Source organism: Atheta coriaria, unplaced genomic scaffold (assembly GCF_025399875.1).
Source record: "Atheta coriaria isolate IRGN ID8LTWV9N9 unplaced genomic scaffold, Caltech_Dcor_3.1 hic_scaffold_8_pilon, whole genome shotgun sequence".
NCBI classification, from domain to species: Eukaryota; Metazoa; Arthropoda; class Insecta; order Coleoptera; family Staphylinidae; genus Dalotia; species Dalotia coriaria.
The window spans coordinates 6804445-6826036 of record NW_027045450.1 but is presented as its reverse complement, the minus strand read 5'-3'; the positions used below and the strand labels follow the sequence as shown (position 1 = coordinate 6826036).

Sequence of the window (21592 nt, the reverse complement as noted above, 5' to 3'; positions counted from 1 at the left end):
ATTTTAATTTACACAATACATTTCATTGAAGTATTATTTATTACGCAGTCTTGTCTACTTCATTTTGTAATTCACGTGACGCTGAAAATTTGATTGATAATAAGGTTTTTTTTTGGTATAAAAGCACATGCAAAACTCACAAAATATATCCAGTATCAAATACCAATTCAATCAACAAAAGTTCCAAACTTAAAAACAGTTCAAAATGGTCAAGTTCATTCTCCAAGTTTCTCTTCTCACTCTTTTGGCTATGGCACTAGCCAAACACTCTTCCGAAGAAGAACTCTGCGTTTTATATTGTGACGACGACTGTGTGGATCCTCCGACATCTTGTGAGGATATCAATGGTGTAAAGGGGCAACTTCTTGACTACGACTGTAATTGTTGTCCTACCTGCGTTTACCCAGCCAGTAAGTATATTGCAAATTATAAAATACTAAAAAGTTCTGTTTAAAATCACTATAAATAATTTTTTTTATAGAAAACAAAGAGGGATGTGGATATGATCCGAAAACTCATATTGCATTTGAGTGTAAGCGTAAGTTTGTTTGTGTGGATAGTATCTGCCAACCAGAAAACAAACCGAGGAAGTAAAAAGGGCATAGAAAGAAGATGCCAAACAAAAAATATGTATAATTGTTATTATCATACAAAATGTTTTTGTTTTTAATTGTTTTAAAGCACATAATGTCGACATTAATTAAATTAAGCACCAGTTACATAAAATATTTGTGATTTTATTACAATTTGCTCAAGCAAAAGCACCACTGGTGTTCAATACTTACCCCCACCACATTTTGCGGGTCGCCAGCAACGCTCAGTTGTCAATCAGTTCCAATTTCCAATATAAACCCAACTGAACATTTTTTATATCATTTTATTCACTCTAATATGTATAAGAATATTGTATCATTGTAAGAACTTAATTTATTATTAAAACAGTAATATCCTAGCCTAAATTAATCCATACTGCCCAGCCGCTGGAACCTGCTGTGTCCAATAAACTTGTTGATCTCTGTATATTTATAATCAAACGGCATAACGAGCAAATTAAACTGATCATTGAATTCATACACGCCATGTCGCAGCAGCGTAGTATAACAACTGGCGCAGTACTTGGACATTTCCGCCACGACCATCACTTGTCTATGATCAGATATCGAGAAACTTCTGAGATGCATCAACAATTGATTCAACTCCATGTGAATAGCTGTAATCTCTCCAGGCGGCACATCTCTGCGTTCCTGAATTATATTCATATTGCGCCAGAATCGGATAAATTGTGTAATAAGACCACCTGCGTACTTCCATCGGGTCATATGTGCACGATCATCTTGCATATCCTCTAAAACTCGTGATAGAATGTCAAATTCTTGATTTCCCACTAGGACTGGTACCAAATCACGCATAAGTAACTCGTGACTATCGCTATGTTGTCCAGAATAGGAAAGATGTTTAAACGCCTGCCAATGGTTTCCTAGAAGATTCGCACGGGCTGCTAAGACTTGATGCATCCAAGATGACGGAATGCGGAAAGCCGATACAATGTGTTCCATAAGATCCGCATCCATATTACCCAACTGACGATCCAGCACACCCATCACGAGATTCTTCCGAACTCCAGTGTCCTTCAAATGCAGCAATACAAAAATAGACCATTTATATTGTTGATACTCTTCTAATTGTGTGGCAAAACTAGTTGTAGTCTGGTAGTGACATTCATCACTAACAAGACCAACTCCCATTGATAGAAAAACTTGTTGTAAAAGCCAACTCAATCTGTAGTCATTCGGATCAGACGTGTGTGTTTGCGGTGAGAGCAAAATTTGTAAAGCACTTTGATTGTTACAATACAACTGCATAAGATGATACAGAATATCCCAAGTATCCTGTATGGTACCATATTTTGATACTGGAGGTGCTGCATCACCTCGCTTTTCAAAAGCATCTTCAAAAGTAGCCAAAGCTACTTGAACGTTCCTCCACGATGGACAAATGTACCAAAATACCACACCCAAACAACGTAACCAATCCATACCTTCCAAAACATTAATACCTGCATAGGTTATTGTCCCCGCAGCCAACATATACATCCTACGAACATCATCCGCAACAAACTCCAACGCTCCAGTGGAATGCCAATGATTCAACTGCTGTTGCATACAGAATCTTGTCATATTACAAGCATTCAATTGTGAAATAATCATAGACAGCTGCGGATGATCCCCGCGTATAGCCATCTTCACAGCTTCGTTGATTTTATGCGCGGAGAGACAAGTCAACATGTTATCATGCTCCGACCGCCCGGCTTTATCACCCAGAATACGATCCGCGATGGGTCCAGTCACATGTTCCAACCACCCGTTAAACATTTCCCTCCGGAAGTGATCAACATTCGGGCCGAACAACTCACTGTCTCTACCCTTAGGCGCATCCCAAAATGCAACCATAAGCTTCCAGATGCTGTGGTAATACGACATGTGCTTATTTCGGGAATATTTCAACGACATTTCCTCGGAGAGAGTGAATAATCGACCCAACAACGAAACACCATCAGCAGTTTGATACCTATCTTCTGCGGGAGTTTGAATCATCTGGAAGAACGGAATGTTATCACCACTCCCGTCATGATCCAACTGCAACGCTGTTTCAGAATAAATCAAATTGATGAATTTATTGAGGTGTGCATGATCATAGAACGGATCCGTTTCTTTTTCATTTTCAACTGGAGGAGATACTCGCACTTCAGATACACGTCCGTCTCCTGTAAGTGCCAATAATTTCAAACCTGCACCCCATCCGCATTTGAAACCACGTCCTTTGAAGATAGCTGCATCCATAACCCCGCGATCAACTAACAAAGACTCGCTTTTCGGGACACGTCTGCTAGGATTACGTAAAACAAACATATCAGGCCAATCTCGGTCTTTCACATGACCTATTTCAGAAAAAGTGACATCATCCTTACTACCTTCATCCGGTGTAGTCTGTTCTTGATCACTTAATTCAAAACAAGACTGTACACCGTCCATATCCACCACTCCACCTTCAATCATTTCATCGGCTTTATCACGCTCATCATTGTAGAACATATACTTCATTTGCATCAGGTGGAGATTACGTTTTGGTACTCTATCTTGTTCCCAGCGTGAAGGTTGTTCATCCATGCTGTGCATACCAAAGGAAGTTGTAGTATTCGTTGGAAAAAACGATGCTGAATCAAGCGGTGTCATGCGTGGTGGTTCTGTTGCTTTTTTTGGTGCTCCACCAAGACCTCTATGCAACGTATTAGAAGCATTTGACTCAAAATCATTGCTTTTATTCATTTCGTACTCAACACGTGGTTGTGACGCTTGATTAACCACTGGTGGTGATTCTGTTTCTTTCTGTTTAACCGCCTCGACTGTTTTACGTCCTTGTAGAGCCTCGCGACGAATTTCCTCTTCTTCTGGATCTAATAAATCATATTTTGAAAAATGATGGACTTTGAATACCCATGACCCTGTCTCTGGTCGATAATCAACGAAAATGGTCCCAGCACGTACACAGGCACGTCGTAAAACCTCTTCAAATTCAATTTCAGCCATTGCTCTGTTCTGCGCATCTTCTGATTCCCCAGGGTCTTTACTAGGAAAGACACGATCTAGTGTTACCTGTGCGGGGCGATTCAAACCTTCACCAACTGGTGGTTTGGTATTATCATCCAGGTAGATACAAATTTGCTTATGACGAAAATGCACCAACTGATCAATGTTCAAGTTGGCTACATCAATTACATCCGGAAAGTGTACATTACCATAACCATGTCTTCCAATAGTAAAACCTTCAATAAGACAAGTCCCATCGGAGTTTTTAAACTGCGCGAGTTTATCCAACGCAGGCAGGGTGTAGTATTGTGAACGCGTGCAGATCACACCGCATGTATCCGGAATATCCGCAGAGCTTTGAAACTTTTGCTGGGAGGCATCGCCCAATGTATCGATATTTACAACTCCGACATTACGTTTTTCACTTTGTCCCTGACTGGTGTCCTGTTCATTCTGGGGTGAGGGTATGCCTGAATTATTAAAAGAAGTTTGCGCATCGGGTGTAGTCTGTGAATTTTTCGTCGCTGTACTATCTTTTTGTTGGGTGAAAGTCGATTGAGTTTCAGTAGAAGTAGAAATTTGTAGAGCTCTAGGTGGAGTCATTATAGGAGTACCTCCATTGCTGGTATTGCCACCTTGTGTGCTTGTTTCAACCAATCTTCCATCTTTTACAACGTAAATCGGCCCGGGTTTCTTTAAATTCGCATTGCGCGGAATATTAAGACGTTTAATACTCTTACTAATCGTCTGCCCACCGGGACTTGCGCTTGCATCATCCGCATCGTAGGAAGATTCAAACATTTTCCACTTTTCCATCGCGCAAGGACTCTTCACCTGTATCTTCTTGGATTTTGGCGCGGTAGTTGATATATTATTTTCGGTTTCCTTCAGATAGTTATCAATATCTTTAGGGTTTGTGACATAGTGGGTTCCTCCGGATCCACTGCTCGGTTTGAAACTGTCTAAATTGTCAAGATGTGGGGAGTATCCATACGGATCGGAGTGGGCAATCATCTGGCGCAGGTCGTTCAGTTGTGTTGAAGTGTTTAAAGTCCTGTAATAACATTTTAAACACATAATTATTTCAATAAAATAAAAAAATTACTTTTACTTACACTGGTTGTTGCATGTTAGGCTGTTGTAGACCAAAACTAGGTGCTGTTTGATTATTCGTCGATCCAAATATGCTCGTCCCTGTCGTATTCCCAAACGCTGGTTTATTCCCCAACATTCCAAACAGATTCGTCTGTGGCATTTGCAGCCCTGTGCCGAATGTGGATTGTGTCGGTTGCCCGAACGCAGGTTGCGCTGGTTTAGCAAACGCATTCGTCCCGAATGTATTAGTGGCAGGCCATGCGCCTGTAGCTCCCGCAGATGGTGTAGTCGTAGTAGTGTTAAACAACGAGAATCCAGTCGTTTTCGGCGGTTGAAACAACCCGGTACCTGCTGTCGATGAAGTCGGTTGTTGCCCAAACGCAAATCCACCGGTGAGAGGCGCAGTGAATGTCGTTTGCACTGACTTGAAGAATGAACTCTGCGGTTGGCTAGCAGCGGGGTTTTGTCCGAAGAAACCGCCTCCTGTTTGCCCGAAAGCAGGCTGCGTCTGAGTGCTACCAAAGAGCGGAGTTGCTTGCCCGAAAGGTTTGTTTTGTTGTGGCTGCGCTGGTGTTCCAAACATATTCGTCGCTGGTTGTTGTTGTACAGTAGGTGTTCCAAAACCACCGAAGCCAGTATTCGCTGTGCTTGTGGTTAGAGTTGAACCAAAAGCTGGTTTGCCGAATAAATTCGGTGTACTGCTAACAGCCGAACCGAAAGCTGGCGCCGCTTGACCAAAACTTGTACTTGTCTGACCAAACGCAAGTTTGGGATCAGAACTTTGTCCAAACATGCCTCCGCCAGTGGAAGATGCAAATGGTTGTGCATTCGGAGTAGCTCCAAATGCAGAAGTACTTCCAGCCTGTGGTCCTTTGCGATTCGCAGCGTAGTCCTCCATACGCAACTCCTCGAACGATTTATTCTCGTATTCTTTCATACAGGTGATGCAGTGATGTTTGGTGTTAATCACGGTGGTGCTACCGCTTTTCTGCATCGAATCCGTGCCGGTTACAGGCGTGAATTTAATCGTTGTTCCGGTTTGCGGTGCCATGCCAAATCCGCCTGTTGACGCCCCAAAAATATTACTAGATGTAGATGGTTGAAACATGTTACTTGGTTGTTGTGGCTGCTGTGTGGTGGCCGACTGCCCAAAGAGACCACTCTGGGGTGTGGGAAATGAATAACCAGGTTGTTTATTCTGCTGGCCAAAGGTTGATGTGTTGCCAAACAATGAAGTTGAAGCTGCTGTGTTTTGCTGGCCGAAGAGAGGCGTCGAGCCGAATGCATTTTGAGCCGGTGTACCGAATGTAGATGTGTTTGCTGAGCTGAAGAGTTGATTTTGCTGTGGTTGTTGGCCAAAGACATTACCTGTGGCTTGGCCAAATGTTGGAGTGCCAAAGGTGGATGTTGTTCCACCAAACATTTGGGAAGTGCCTCCGAATGGGTTCGTTTGTGCTGGAGTCCCAAACGCTAATTAAAAATATAAATATGCATTGATTATAAATGATTTTAGTAAAGAGAAGTTTAAAACTTACAAGAATTCCCTCCAAATGCGGTCCTCGCCGTGTTCGTGAACATTGTTGCTGCGCGCACTCGGCAGTAAACAACGGCGGAGAAACAATCGAATGACTATTTTACCAACAGAAGTACAATCAGGCAGATTTGAACATGATAGTGAATCAAATTCACGTTGCACAATGTTGTTAAATGATAGATAAGGGTAAGAGATACACACGCACAACTTAGAGGTTGGAATTTGATTGCGCGTTTGATTCGGTTCTGTCCGTTAAGCTTTAAATTTCTGATTGCTCGCTAGATGGCACTACCAGTATTGAAATGGGAATTAAATGCAACAAAAAATTGTTTATGTTTTAAGTTACAGAAATACACTATGCATTTTTAAACTCTACTATCGCATATCAGAAAAATGTCACGTTTGCAATTATTATAATCTAAATTACAAATAGTTTGTTATGACACAAACACTCTGTTTATGAAATAATTATTCTGAACATAACCCTAACGTTTTAGAACAACAAATATTTTGTTGTTTTGTTTGATTTATTTTGTTTTATTATACATAATAACACTAAGAAATGGATTTTAAACAAGAGGATGATTTTTGGAATGCTACATCTGGACGTAGTTTTGCTTTCGATGATGAGGTTGTACTAATTTAAATTTTATTGAACACAACATAAATATTGTTTGTTTTATTCATTTAGGATGCTGATTTGAATCAGATTAAAGAAGATGATGATGTTTTTCATTCTACACTTCAAACCTCCATCACCTTGCCTTTGCAGTCCATCATTTCAGCAGATAACTTAAAATTAGGTACAATTTACTTCTACTATTGTATTGAAACAAATTTGTTAATAATTTGAATTGGGTTTAGTTCTAGATGATATTATTCTACCATGTGATATTCCTCTAGCAACAAAAACATCTCAGATGGATGATATTATTAAGAAGTTGTGCCTTGGAATAAATTGCTCATTGCAAGACTATAAAAGTCAGGAAGATAAACTTTATCTGTTAGATAAAGCAATTGATTCTTCTGATGGAAATGTTATATTAAAAGTAAGCTAATGTTTTCCATATTTAAATTTCTTGGATTATTATTGTCCACTTATTATTCTAGGTTGTATTGTTTATTGTTGGTACATTGAAAAAGAATATTGTCTTTAGGCACTTGGCAACAAGACCTGTTGCATTACAACAATACAGTAATTATTTAGCTAGTATGAACAAGCTTGACGAATTGCATCTTTTATACATGTAAGTTTTCTCCCATTCCATTTATTAGACAAATAATTAAACATTTAATGACTTTAGGGCTACAGGGAACCTGAGAAACTTGGTATGTAATATTTTGTTATATTATTATTACTATATTTATTGCGAAATTACATTGGACATTCATATTTTCGTTATTTTGATAAAGATAAAATTGACTCTTACCTTTACAAGGCAAGTAAGTAATAAAATCAGCTGCTATTTAGTTGTTACAAATTTTTGCCGCTAGATGACACTTGCAGTACTGAAGGATCATTTAATAAGTCGATTTTTGTTATTTGTTTACTAACACAACGTACAACATTGTTGTCTGCCTGTACGTTGATTCATGAGATAATAAGTTATCTGACTATCAATTGCACCTTTTCATGCATTGTGTTTTGTGTTTCATATTGATTGTGTTCCGCAAATAATCATCCATGATATTTTATCGCCGACAATTGATATAAATACAAAATTATTGCTATAATACATATAATATTTCAATATTTGAATACTTTTGCAATGTTCTAGTCAAATTTATTCTATCTTTCTGGCAAAAACACATCTACATCGAGCATTCATAAAAAGTTAACGCAATTCATCATCGAGCACTTGGACAGTCTTGATGATGAGTTTGAGAAAGAATTGTTCAAAGAGCATAAACGATTTCTTGGTAGGTTTATCCACTCATCACAATATAACTAATAATTTATTAAAATATTTTCCTTTCAATGTACTACTACAGATTACAAACTTGAACACAAATTGCCGGATGAGTTGACAACGCCCTCTGCAATATTCGCGCATTTATGCAAGGTTAAACTCGATAAACTATCTGTCGAAGATCCAGAACTACAACAATTCCTGAAGTTAACAAAGATATCACCGTTTAAAAGCGAATGGATAATGTTAAACACAATCGCAGCACACGAACGCTGGCCAATGCTCGACAACATCTTCGAAACTCAAAAGTGGTATAACCTCAAAAGCGTCGGTAAAAGTTCATCACGCAAATACAACGTAAATATCGAAACAATCGTCAGCGCTTTGCACAAGCACGGAGCACCTAGAAGCATCATCGAAGACTTCCTCAAACGTATGGACGACTCCGACAAAGCTTTATACTTGGGTAAAAGGTATGAATGTCATAGTTTTGTGGTAGATACCCTTTCATCACGTCGAGACCGCGTCGGATTGATGGAATACAAAAGCTCAATCATCAATCAATCAGATTGGGTGCATGTGATTGACAAAGCACTGCTATCCGATAAGAAATGGGTGAATTAATAGGTAATTACAAATTTATTTATTAATAAAAAAATCTATGCGGAGCGCTGATTGCACATCCTGTGTATTAAATACATTTAAACATCGATCCCAAATTTCTCCTAGAACTTATTACAAATAGATAATAAATTATTAAAAATGCATGGACGGCATCGTAAATACATCTCATCAAAGTGTTTTGACTACGCATCAAAATTAATCATAAAGGAACATTACGAACGGCTCAATGCACCGTCCAATTGAACACAACGTTTTGTATAATAGGAAACATTTGGTTTCAACAAACGTGTTTTAGGTTAGAAAAGTACGGGCCTGTATTGCACTGATTCTATGATGTTGGTTAGTATTTCACCCGCTAGGGTGTATCACGATCAGCCGATGATTCGGACCTGCCTGCCGGATGAGGTTGATGTCGTTTCGGCGGTGGTTGCAACGGAAACAGACGATGTTCACCGACCGGCGGCGGCCATCCATCCGAAACATCCGCTTCTGCCAGCGAGGAGATTGTAGGCACACTCACACTGGGCACGTATTGTTCCGGTGCCCAATCGAATGTAAACGTATTCCCATGATGGTGTGTACTAGGCGTGGCTGTTGGTGTGGGAGGAGCACTGCCAATATAAGGAGATAATTCTTGCTGGCATAGATCCGGTACTTTTTGTAAAGTATCAGACCAAGGTGGACTTGGATTCCATTGATCCATCATCTCGCTGGGATCAGTTTTAAGGGACGCACGTGATGCGCGCCCCGAAGAAACATGTGTTAATACCAGCAGACCACCGCCACCTGCACCTCCACTGGTATTGGTATCATAATCCATTTGTAACTCTAAATTACGTAGATCTTTAGGTTTACGACGTCGTTTACTATAGGAAGAGTAATCTACAGGTTCAGCGCTGTCCCCAGCACGTCGTTGATGATGTGGGTGTGTATGATGCAACGGGGCGGTCCCTTGTTGATGATGGTGATGCATACCTAAATGTGGGACATGGTGGGGGTAAGCTGCACTTGTAGGTTCATGCTGTGCGCCTGCCTGGGGACCAAATTCCGCACCCTGAGGATGATCCGGATAGTATAGTAATCTGGTACTTGGAGGTGGTGCGACGTCGTATGCTGCTAGGCCATATTGGAGTTTATTCTGGATGGAGTAGTAATGGTACAGCCATGTGTTGGTGCGCATGACAGCTGCTTCGGCATCGCTTAACACCTGGTTGGTGCAGACGATGATCGGCTGTTGGCCACCAGCGCCACCTTCCGTGCCTTCTTTCACCTGCAGCACGCAATGCATCCAGATCCACTCCCCGGCGCGGTTCTGGAACTGCGCGAGTAGAATACACGAACGCTCCTGTTCCGATTGGGTAACTGGAGAGAGAAAAAGACGACAACGATAACAATGAGACAATGCGCCATGCGACATGCACGCCGAGCGCGCAAACAATGGCTTACTTAATCTATGTTTGGTCTGCGCTTCTCTGGTACATTCCCAATGCAGCAGTCGGTACCAGGATACCCCCTGGAGGTCTTGTCGCGAAAAGCCCAAGTAGAATTCGCCGCTGAAACACACAACACACCGGCATACACGTCGTGATTTATGAGTACTACACCAATACACATGCGCAGTTGTAGTGCTTACTTGGTGTCTATGTGGATGAAGCGCATGTCCATCGAGTGTATCGACGTGAAGACATTGGTGGCGCCTTGGACGACGCACTCGCGCGTTTCAGGCATCGCGACCGGCGTGCACGTCGCCAGGAAGACAGGCTCGTTGCGACTGCAGAGAGGCAGGAAGGATAGGTACCTGCCCTGCACCAACACCACCTGTGAACAGCGCACGCCGAAATGCGTGGGCGTCAGTTATACGTAATCGCAGGCAGCCATCGCGCGAATGGCGAATTTACATATTTTACACGCTACTTAACAGCTACTGGCGTTATATAAGCAGAAAATTAGCTTGTATTTAATATTAACTGTCAAAAATGACATAAATTTAATTTTTTGCTTATAATTTTTTTTTTGATGAAAAATTTTGATGTTTTTATGGTTAATCTGTTAGTTGGGAAGAAGACTAATGCAAAACATAAAGAATCATCAAAATCTGTCAAGTAGTTTTTGAGTTATAAGCTAAATAACATCAAAAATTTTGTTTTATATCTGTAGATTGATATATAGGCAACTTTTCACGCATAAATTCTCCGTAAACACTGTAGATGTCGCTGTTGACATAACTCTGTGACTAGAATACCTTATTTTTCGCTTATAATATTTTTATTCTTCTAATTTGGTGATATTTTAATAGTTATTCTACTTTTGGACACTCCAGCACTTCCAAAACATCAAAAATCCTAAAAATCACCTCAACCAATCTTGAGTTATTAACATAGGCAACTTTGAATACACCAAACCTCCAACCGCACATCTAACCTGTGATAAAAACTAAGGTTAGGAGGTCATCCACAGCGCATATTGCAACACCATCGTATTTATTCACTCGAAGGTTGCTGATGAAGTTGAAGTGAAAGGCGCACGTACCTTTTGATCACCGAAGCGCATTTGTCGACGCGCGTTCCGGGATACATTCATCCGACACAAAAAGAGTCGCACCTCGTCGCCGACCAAAGCAGCTCCAGCGCCGCCGCCACCACCAACAACACCCCCTGTCACACCACCGCCGCCATTGCCCGAATTCACCGGTCGGCCCAGCTCGCATTGGATCGCCTGATGATCCTGCTTATCGATGATGTCGTACACACTGTCGCCGTGTATCAGCAGATCCTCCTGTGAAGAGCAACGCAATCAACAACGTTCACACATGGCCAACTTCGCAACGAAAAACGCTGCGTCATGCTAATTGATGGCCGCGCACGTATATAAATATTTACATCCACGTTTACCGACGTTTAGTTAACATTAACATTATCATTATCATTAATTCGGTAACTCACCATTGAATGCCCCAGGTATTCGGCGGCGTTGTCGGAGATATAGAGCAGTTTACCATTTTGTGTCATCATCATTAGAAAACCACTCATCGCCTGTAAACAACACAGCATTATCATCACACAATGGTAAATTTTATTACTTATCGTGCGCTCGCTGGGTAAGAGATACGTGTGTGCACTGATTTCGTTTTATTGCACCGCGATATCGAATTTCTAAATGTCTGCTTTTATTTTATTTTATTTGTGTGTTTTGTTTTGCAGCGCTCGTAAAACGCTGGCGATGTTTTATGCATTCGTTATCGGCGCTGGGATATACACCTTGTGCGCAAAGTGCGGAAAGCCGACGCGTCGCAAATTATCCTCTTAATTAAGCGTCGCGAAAGGACATCGATACCAATTAAATTCAATTCGCGAAAAGTAAATCAACGCTACTTGCGAATAGGTACAAAATTCACTACTGGGAATTGAAATAGAAGTTTGTTTGAGAAAATGTGGGAGAGATAAATATTTTAGGATAGAATGAAACTTCATTTTGTTTCAATTAGCAAGTTTGAAATGTCAAACATCAAAAAATGTCAAAAACTTTGGTTTTTGGTTATGTTTATGAAAGATATTTGAAAATTTAGTGGAAATTTCTTAAAATAAAAGATAAAATAATTAAAATTGATAGATTTTTTGGTATATTAAAGCTAATTTAGTCCAAAATAGGTAAATTTTGAGGTTATGTCACTTTTTGACACTATTTTAGCGAAATTCTCGATATAATTGATTTTCTAGACTTTTTTATTACTTATTTTAACGAATTTTATCAGAAAAAAATGAGAAAATGATATATTTCGGGAATTTAGCTCAGTTTGAAATGTCAAACATCAAAAAACGTCAAAAACACTGTTTTTTGCTTAAAATTGATTTCTAACACATGTTTATGAAGGATATTTTAAAATCCTTTGATAATTTGATATAATAGATGATAAAATAATTAAAATTAGTTGATTTTTGCTCATATTTGTACAAATTAAGCATAGAATAGTTAAATTTTGAGGTTTTGACACGTTTTGACACAATTTTAATGAAATTCTCGATATAATTCAATTTTTTATTACTTATTTTAACTCTGTTAATAAGCAAGAATGAGAGAACGATAAATACGCGGATATTTTCGAATTGAATGTCGGTTGTTGGTACGCGTTCCTTTCTAAGTCCGTTCAACGCGTGAGAAAAAGTGTTTTGCATCACAAGATCAAATTAAAAATTAACTTTCATTTTATTTTATTTTATTATTTTTTAATTCAAAACAAAAAATCTAATTAATTTACAAATCTTTAAGGTGGATGATAACTTTTTATGTTTTTATGCTTTGGGGGTTGTCTATGTTTAATTAAAATTTCGATACTTTTAATCCAGCTGTGTTGTTCTAGGTGTGCTCTTGATATACGCTTAAAATTCGATTAGGTTCACCAGCAAAGGGTCCCTCGTATACACTCGCTGCACACGGTGTAATACCGTTCGGTGTGCGGTTTGTGGGGGGCGTGCGGGCCGCGAGAGCAGCGCGCCGGGGTCAGCGCGTGACCTCAAGCCAGAGGGGTACGCGCAGCTACTTTCCCACGGAGCGCGGGCGCGCGACCGGCCCGCCGAGCGCAATATCTGCGCTCTTCATCTCGGGTCGGAACGCGCGCGCGCGCATGCTGCTCTAAGCTAGTCTGTCATTAAATATGGCAATATGTGCTATGCGGCCGCGGCTGAGCTGTCTCTCGGTGAGGCAACACAGCAACAGCAACAGCAACACAATCCAGATATGAGCGGCGAGCGCCGACCGCCGCAACTGTATCGATTAAGAGCGACCAGAGACCCAAGACGTACAATTTCGGATTAACTATTAGGTAACGTATATACCACAGCAATGAGTATTTCTTCAACATACTTCAAAAACTAACGGTGTGTTATGTAGGTATGTTTATCTCGAGATGCAGAGCTGAAGAGTAAAAGTCTGGGAAAATCCAATCCGGGGGTGGTACCTCAACGCAATCATACCATACACTTGGTATATAATTGTAGCGGTGCGCGGTACGCATGCGCAAAAATCCAGCCTTGCGGGTTTGTAAAAAGTAGCAGTTTGCATTTTTATTTTTCATTTTTCATACCCCAAAGCTGTGATGATCGTGTGAATTTTAAATTTTACGCCGGTATAAAACAAACAGCGAGAAAGCTCTTCTCTTCTCTTCTCCAGCGATATAATGTGATGCAAACACGCAACTAGGTAATTGTTTCATTTACGGCGGGGCACGGTCAAGACGCGATTCCCACGAGACCAGCGAGTCTCACATAATGCAATTACGCATTTTTGAGAAATGCGCAAGGGTGTAAGTTGGGTTGCTTACCTTTGAGAAGCCGATGTTTGGCGTTGGAGTTGTGTGCATCCCGACGTCGTGGCATTTGAAAGCTGTGAACACAAGCAAAAGGGCTGTAAATCTACATAAGTGTTTGTCACTTAATTGAAAGTCGATGACGCGCAGTGGGTCCAGCGTGAAGGATGGATGGATCAGATAAGGCGGGCGCGCAGCGCGCTCACGCACGTATACATGTCACGCCAGGATGCGGGAGTTAATTGACAGCCGCAATCAATGGTGTGTGCGCCGGCGGCTGCCATTTTGTCACCCGATGATGCAGCGCGCGACATTTCCATGCTTGGGTGTCTCTTGCGCGCGCGCGCGCGCGGTGGGCATGCGATGCATCTTAATGACATATCGTGCATTCTTAATTACGCGCCTCGCGCGCATGCTAATTACGAGCACGCGTGCGCTTTTATTGTGCACGCGCGTGTGGCGGCACACGACGATGCGCTCGCTTAGGTGCCAAACCGAATAAAACAAACAACCACCTCGGTGTGGTGTAATGAGTAATGTTGTTTTAATGTTGAATGTTTATGTATGATATTTGGATTTGAATATTATTATTGTTTGTTTGTGTAGTGATATGGTGAATTACCTTGTTGGAAATAGTTGGCTTTCCGCACGTAGACGCAGACGAGCGCCATCAGCTGCAGCTGCGATAGGCGCTGGCGCGTCGACGGCGGCAACGGCAGCAGTTCGCGCAGATTCGCTATCTCGGCGTTGATCAGGTCGCGACGCAATTTACTGGCCCCTTTGGTCGACTTGTTCGCGTCGAAACTGAAACAGAAATATCGGCAGTGGGTAAAAATTCGGTTCTAATAAGATATCTTAGTGTTTAAAAGTTAAATTTCAAGAATTATTATCAAAAACGTTGTTTTCAATCATTTTTGATTTATTTTCTTGTTTATTTTCGGTAAAACAGGCATTTTATGCACTATAAATGCAAAAATTTAAATTTCCAACATAAAAATTCAATTTTCACGCGTAATGATCATAATAACTGTTAAAACATAACCAAAAACCTAAGCTATCTTAAAATTATTCGAGTTAAGCTTTCATTTAACAAAACTTCTTCGTTTTTCTTTGAGTTGTCTTCTTTGTTCTTAGTAAAAAAAAAGACATTTTAAGCGTTCAAAAGGCAAAAGTTTGCATTTTCAACTTAAAAATTCATTTTTTAACTAAAAATGATTAAAATTATAGCTTAGTCAAACAAAACTTGATCATGAAAAACAGAAAACGCATTTATGTCTTTATTAAGTGCAAGTTTAATGATTATTTCAGTAAAAACAAACTGAAAATTCGACAAAAATCCAAAATTTGTCGAAAACTAATAAGAATGAAAAATTTTTGCGAAAGTTCAGTATTTTTTGTTGTTTGGGAGGTTTGTGATTGTTTTAAGTAAAAAGAAACGGCGAAATTCAAAAAAATCGCAAAGATATGTAAAAGACTAATCAGGGCGAAGAACTCAACACTGACGTCACTCCCCCTAACGTGTCCCATCAAGTGTGGGGAGATATGACAGCCACAAGCAACGCAATTGTATTTTATTTAGTTTAAATTTTATTTTCGAAGATTTGTACCGCAAAATCCAAGTTTTCCGTTTTGTTAACTCAACATTGACATCACAAGCAATACCAAGCGTAAAAACGCGAGTTACCAACTAAATTACCATCTACAATGCCATTTTTACTAACTAAATTAATAATTTTTACAAAAATATATTTATTCATGGCGAATAATAAATATTTCCGTGGATAATAACACAATTTTACAAAAACAATCAATTTTATTAAGAAACAATCACGTTTTAAATATGCATTCAACAATTCTCAATCCAGTACAACAAGTTTTACATAAATAACAATTCAGTAAATATCTAATTTTGCACACTTTGCCGCTGACTCATAGACCATAGCCAACCTCCATTGTCTTTTAAAATATCAAACACCAATCCAATTAATTTAGTATTTTGTAACGCGTAATGCAATCCGCTTAAAAGCGTTGTTGTACATCATAATATCATCACTATAAATATTGTTTTTAACATTCTCCACGTACCCTCCCTGTGATTATGTGCCTGGCGTGGTCCGGTGATGCGCATTTAATGACCAACAACCAGCGCGGAGCGCATTTACGCACGTCCGAGACCGCAAACGCAAACGCCTCTTTTAATACCTCTCGTACACGGGTACAGGTACACAGCGCGCGCGCGCGCATCGAAATTAAACCGAATTTAATCTCGATCTCTTGCAGGCCTCGGCGCGGTTCTTTGTTATCTCGGGCCCGGGACGGTGCGCTATCCGCGCTTCTCATACTAGGTCACAACACGCGCGCCTTCTTCTCCTTTCTCGCCGCCGCCCCCACCATAACTTCCCATAGCGCTCCGCATTAACAATTAGCCAATATATAAAACTAATGCCGCGCACTAATTGCCGTTTAAATCGTTGCGTAATCGATCAAAAGCGAAGCGAACCGACGAGAACCATACCTATATACTCATAGCAAGTAATGTTCGTCTTAATCATCTTAAGCTCTGTGTGTATGTGTGTATGTTTTTTCTCTTCGGTTCTTTGTACGCTTCATAAAACACTCGCCGGATGGCCGATGGCCGGCTGATTAGTAACTCGAGTCATCAATAAAATCAACCGCCTTCTCCCATCGAAATTACCAAACGATTGCTAATTGCATTTCAATCCAATGGGATATCACAGCGAGTTGAGTTGAAAAGTTGAGTGCGCGCACATTACTTAAGTAGTTAGCGCCGTCGCGCGTCGATTGAAGAATGAGAGATAAATCGCAGTGCGCGCGAGCATAAATCGCGCGGAGATTTATTACGAATCAATAAAACGCGCATTGTTCGTCGATCCGGCACATATCTCTCTTTCGCTCGCGGTACGCCCGCCGTTGCGCCGATATAAATTATTTGGGAGCGCGCGCGCGCGCGGTGCCGTGCGGCGCGGCGCAAATTTATTTATTCTCAAAGGTTACCGCAAGCCCCGGGCGCTTTCCAGCGGTTCCCGCGCCGCCACAACGTGTACGTTCTCATATATTGCCGAGTGCATTCATAGAATCATCTGGTTTCTATTAAATTATTTGCGGAACGTGAAAAAATCCAGGAAAAATCGATTTGTCATTTGATTTATGTGTTTTACTGTGAAAATTCGCAGGAAAGTAAGAATTATTAACAAATTATTTATTTTACATCCGGATATTTGTGAAAAATTTGTTTTTTTTTGTAATTTTTTTGTTGAATTTTCAAAAAATTTCATGTTTTTTGCGAGATTATTCAATATTTTGATATTTTACTTAAATTTTCTTGTTTTTTTCTATTTTTTAAAGGTTTTTCTTGCTAAAAACACTGGAAAAGACTTTTTTTCATTAAATTTACTTATTTAATGTGTTTTACAACGTAAATTATTCGAAAAACTACGTTTTTCTCTTAAATTTGGTAATTTTTTCAACCAAAAATACAAAATTTAGTATAAAAATGAATAAAACAACTATTTATGAGGTTAAATTTTTGAAAATTCAGTAAAAAACAGTTTTTTCTCTGAAAATATCAAAATTTTCAATTTTTTTGCACAAAAATTTAATATTTTGAAATTTTTCTCGTTTTTCTACAAAAAATCATCAATTCTGATTGATTCTAACCATAAAACCCATAAAAACTATCTTAATTAGCAACCCGGATGTTTTCACAATAATTTTTTTCTGTTCTTTGGTTGTACGCGCCGCGCGGTTTGCGTGTAATTAATTGAAAATGTGCGTTCGCGCGATGTAATTCACTCGCGCCGTGATGGATGGTTGAGTGTTTGCTTAAAGACGCTTTTAGCCGTGTGCGTGATGTGCGCAAGCGCCGCGCGCTTTTTGTCCGCGCTGTCCGCGCGCGCACGCATATCCTCGGACGTTATCGCAGCAGTCACATTTCGATTTAATCCCGGCTGCGCGCGCGCGCGCATATTAATCTTTTTACTTGTCACTTGTCAGGAGATGAATCCCGAGCGTCCGAGCGCTCGTCAACCGAATATACATGTTCGGATTTTTCGACATTGTTGAGCCACGATAACGCACCATGGGTGCCGCTATGCTCTGTCAGTGTTTGTATTTCGTCGTTGATTTTTTTTCCTTCTAGTCGAGCTTAAGACGACTCACGTGCACAAGATTTGTGTGTTAATCCCCAATGTTAGAGATCGAGAATATCTTTCAGTATGAATAATTAAGAAATGTGCTTGACCTTTTTCTTTTTTTTTTTCGCTTCGTGTATTATTTGATTTGGTGTTAAATTTAAATCAGCTATCGTTTAAATTGGGACGGTGTGTAGTCCTTAAGAACGTATTCGTGTTCTTTTAGATAAGATTTGAAATGTTGTTGCCGGAGTTATTAAAAACGAGTAAATTAGAAAATCAAAACGGAATAGTCGCGAGAGGATTGTGGCCGCTGGAATTTAATAAGCGCATAAAGTGACAGCGTGTGCGACGGGCGCGCACCGTCGGCGCGCGTTTTACGACGAAAGATGCAATTTTTACGAGGCGCTCCGCGTGCGCGCGAATTAAAATTACATTGAAATCTTTAACATCCTGCTGACAATTTCGCGTCTTGTTAGGTTTGAATGTCGGCGTGGAATTCCATGAAAATTCAAGTTCAAACAAATGTAAGCGCACTCATTACACGAATCGGTAAGAAATTTTAATTTCTACGCATTCCGATGGTACTGTTTTTAAATGGTTGATTTTCGCGCGTTTTATTTATAATTATGAATATGTTTATTGTGGAAAGGGTGGTTTTATGAGTAATTTATCACGGCAGTTAATTAAGGAGGTTTTATTTTGTGAGAATTTTAGTTTTTTTCTGCATTTCTTGGAAAATTGATAATTTGTGTTTAAATTTTTTTAAATAAAATTGTGTAGTATTAAATTCTGAATGTTTCGGTGACAAAATTTAATTGATAATATAATTTAATCAAAAGTTACAGAGTAATTTATATTAATCTGTATTAATTTGGTTAATTTTTGATGGCCAGACTTAAATTGTTCATAACTATTGTCACAGATTTTTGATTAAAGAAATTCTTCCGTAATTATATATAAAATTTATTTTAAAATAAAGTTCTGAAGGAATTATAATTCTAATACTGATGGTTTTTGAGTAATTAAATAATAAGTTCAATTTTTCAATTTTAGTTTACGAACGTTAACGTGGCGAAAAATTATTCAATATAAATTGTAGTTTTTCTCTGATAATTTAAAAAGTAATAGACTTAGGTCAATTATTCTTTCTCAAATCAATTCAGTATTCATTTCTGATTCTATTTATATAAATATTTAATTGGTGACTAAATTATATCAAGAGTTGCAGATTAATTTGTATTCATTTGTATTTATTCGATTAATTTTTGCAAGTTCAAACTTGAATTGTTAATAACTATTTTTGTAGTATTCCAATCACTACAATTTTTACGCAGTTAGAGGTATAATTCAACTACAAATCTATTTGTCAAAGAAATACAATAAAATTATCAATACCTTGTAAGTAATTAATTAAAAACTGCAGGTTTTCAACTTTAGTTGTCTAGCGCTTACGTGACACTTAAATAATAGTACAAAACTGTACTTTTTCTTTAATAATTAGAAAACTAATTGACTTAGGACAATTACTTCTTCAGAAATCCACATAAAATTTAATTCTGATTTTTTTCAATTATAAATTTAATTAAAAACTTTTTCAATTTTTCTGTTTTTACAAATTTCAACTTAAAGTCTCTTTAATTTTATACCAAGTAATTCAAACATTAAAATTTTAACAAAATTAGATGTAGAAATCACAACCTAATTAAATTATCAAAGAATCATAGCTTTGCCGCCGATATTTATCGAGTAATCAATCAAAAACTGTAACTAATGAACCAACTCTCAACGCCATGTAAGGGTACCGCGGGTATACAAACATTTTTCATCGCATCTTCATGAAAATCGATGTAAAAAACATAATAAATCCACAAACCAACGGTGCAATTAACTTAACTAACTAACTTATTTTGCCAATAAGTTACTAAAGACATTTATCTTTAATACAAAGGTTATTGCAATTAAATGCATAAAACTCGCGCAAAACTTTCAAAAAACGCAGAAACAAAACTTAAAAAATTAAATTACCTAGATAATTACTTTTGTAGTGGAAATTAGGATAAATAACGGTCATCTGTGGATTTACCCCAGTAAATAATTTTAGTTAAATCATAAAAATATTAAAAATTTTATCATTTTATAACAAATTATTACAAATAATTTGATTTTTTTGATTTTTTGCTAGTTTTGCTTGATTATTTAGATAATTACTTCTCTAGTATAAATTAGGATAAATATCGGTCCCGTGTGAATTACCCCAGCAAATAATTTTAGTTGAAACATAAAAATAATAAGATTTTAATCATTTTATAGCAAAACAAATTATTTTTGATTTTTACTATTTTTTGCTTGATTATTTCAATAACTATTTTTGTGGTATAAATTAGGATAAGTAACGGTCATGTAAGGACTTACCCCAATGTTTAAATCTGGTTAAATCATAAGAATATGAAGATTTTAATCATTTTATAGCAAAAAATATTATTTTTGATTTTTTGCTTATTTTTAGTTATTTTCTAATATAAAATTATATCTCCTTATTCCCATTTTCAGAACAAGAAAATACCTCAGTAATAACCATCTTTATAAGCTCAAGAACCAACCTATTTGAGTAATAATACGTTTAAATTTCCTGCTGTCTCTGATTGTTAGCAATCGCGCAGCGCAGGTTCGTGTCGTACCGTCGCATTGAAATACAATTTTTGCACTCGCACTCTGCGCCAACTTAACGCGATATTTATCTATTTAATAACACGCTCTGCAGCCACAACCAACGTACTTTTACAAATACAAATACTTTTTCCATTAGATCACTCTTATTATTACAACCAATAAAAACAAAGCTGCAGCCACCTTAAAATCACCCAAGACGAAAAACCAAACAAAAAAACTCAAAACATATTCAATTACTGCTCGTAAATCCGAATATTTTACGAGACTATTAATCCCATAAACAACATCCCCTCGCGCAGGATAACGGAAGTAATTTCGAAGAGGTGAGATGAGATGGATTACCGTGTAAACATGTTGTCGTCCCGTTTCGGCAAATGAGTCGTATAAATCGCACGCACGTCCTGCCACACATTCAGCACACATGCACTCATATAACACGCGCGTAAAACTCGCGAGCTCCGGAGCTCTCACCGTCCGCACGTGAACACCCGCGCAGCGCGCACCACTTTATGCGCTTATTATGGTACGGCGTCGTCGAAGGTACCGCGGAGATGTGCGCCGTGCGCCCATAAGACACACGCGCGCGCGCGTTCACCGCAAGAGATGTGCTCTCAGTAGACTACTACTACTACTACTACTACTCTGGTGGTAGGTATATTACAATGTGTAATGTGTAATGCGCGCAGAAAAAGTTTTGGACCCCATAGGTGGTACCA

The 21592-nt window shown here is 38.8% G+C and overlaps 3 protein-coding genes across 6 annotated transcripts; 1 reads left to right on the top strand and 2 right to left on the bottom strand.

Annotated features, from left to right (window-relative positions):
* Positions 1-613: 613 nt before the first annotated feature.
* On the bottom strand, positions 614-6455 carry Nup98-96 (nuclear pore complex protein Nup98-96). Its single transcript, XM_065308964.1, has 3 exons — positions 6218-6455; positions 4703-6152; positions 614-4641 (listed from the first exon to the last, which is right to left on the bottom strand). Exons 1-3 carry the CDS (start codon positions 6258-6260, stop codon positions 960-962), a joined length of 5175 nt encoding a protein of 1724 aa, XP_065165036.1. The 5' UTR covers positions 6261-6455; the 3' UTR covers positions 614-959.
* A 193-nt stretch (positions 6456-6648) lies between these two features.
* On the top strand, positions 6649-9183 carry Vps16B (Vacuolar protein sorting 16B). 2 transcript variants are annotated; one of them, XM_065308970.1, is made up of 8 exons: positions 6649-6847; positions 6908-7019; positions 7081-7265; positions 7327-7463; positions 7521-7545; positions 7995-8136; positions 8209-8753; positions 9046-9183. In XM_065308970.1, exons 1-7 carry the CDS (start codon positions 6779-6781, stop codon positions 8748-8750), a joined length of 1212 nt encoding a protein of 403 aa, XP_065165042.1. In that variant the 5' UTR covers positions 6649-6778; the 3' UTR covers positions 8751-8753; positions 9046-9183. The 2 variants fall into 2 exon arrangements, with proteins under 2 accessions (XP_065165042.1, XP_065165041.1); XM_065308969.1 differs by lacking the exon at positions 9046-9183 and having other exon boundaries at positions 8209-8806.
* dysf (neuronal PAS domain protein dysfusion) lies at positions 8208-21451 on the bottom strand. Of its 3 annotated transcripts, XM_065308965.1 has the most exons (8): positions 21219-21451; positions 14675-14856; positions 14068-14129; positions 11693-11782; positions 11280-11525; positions 10384-10568; positions 10197-10303; positions 8208-10112 (listed from the first exon to the last, which is right to left on the bottom strand). In XM_065308965.1, the coding sequence occupies exons 1-8, from the start codon at positions 21305-21307 to the stop codon at positions 9106-9108; spliced, it is 1968 nt and encodes a 655-aa protein (XP_065165037.1). In that variant the 5' UTR covers positions 21308-21451; the 3' UTR covers positions 8208-9105. The 3 variants fall into 3 exon arrangements, with proteins under 3 accessions (XP_065165037.1, XP_065165039.1, XP_065165040.1); XM_065308967.1 differs by lacking the exons at positions 14068-14129; positions 14675-14856; positions 21219-21451 and adding an exon at positions 12008-12138; XM_065308968.1 differs by lacking the exons at positions 14068-14129; positions 14675-14856; positions 21219-21451 and adding an exon at positions 11830-11851.
* Between the last annotated feature and the right edge of the window lie 141 nt (positions 21452-21592).

Coding starts and splice junctions, on each gene's coding strand:
- Vps16B (XM_065308970.1), top strand. CDS start 6,779: ATGGATTTTAAACAAGAGGATGATTTTTGGAATGCTACATCTGGACGT. Junction 7,546..7,994: donor CAGGGAACCTGAGAAACTTG/GTATGTAATATT, acceptor GCAATGTTCTAG/TCAAATTTATTCTATCTTTC. Junction 8,137..8,208: donor AGAGCATAAACGATTTCTTG/GTAGGTTTATCC, acceptor GTACTACTACAG/ATTACAAACTTGAACACAAA.
- dysf (XM_065308965.1), bottom strand. CDS start 21,307: ATGAGTGCATGTGTGCTGAATGTGTGGCAGGACGTGCGTGCGATTTAT. Junction 14,130..14,674: donor AGCCAACTATTTCCAACAAG/GTAATTCACCAT, acceptor TTGTGTTCACAG/CTTTCAAATGCCACGACGTC. Junction 11,783..14,067: donor CAAACATCGGCTTCTCAAAG/GTAAGCAACCCA, acceptor TGTTGTTTACAG/GCGATGAGTGGTTTTCTAAT.
- Nup98-96 (XM_065308964.1), bottom strand. CDS start 6,260: ATGTTCACGAACACGGCGAGGACCGCATTTGGAGGGAATTCTT. Junction 6,153..6,217: donor CGCATTTGGAGGGAATTCTT/GTAAGTTTTAAA, acceptor ATTTTTAATTAG/CGTTTGGGACTCCAGCACAA. Junction 4,642..4,702: donor CCTAACATGCAACAACCAGT/GTAAGTAAAAGT, acceptor ATGTTATTACAG/GACTTTAAACACTTCAACAC.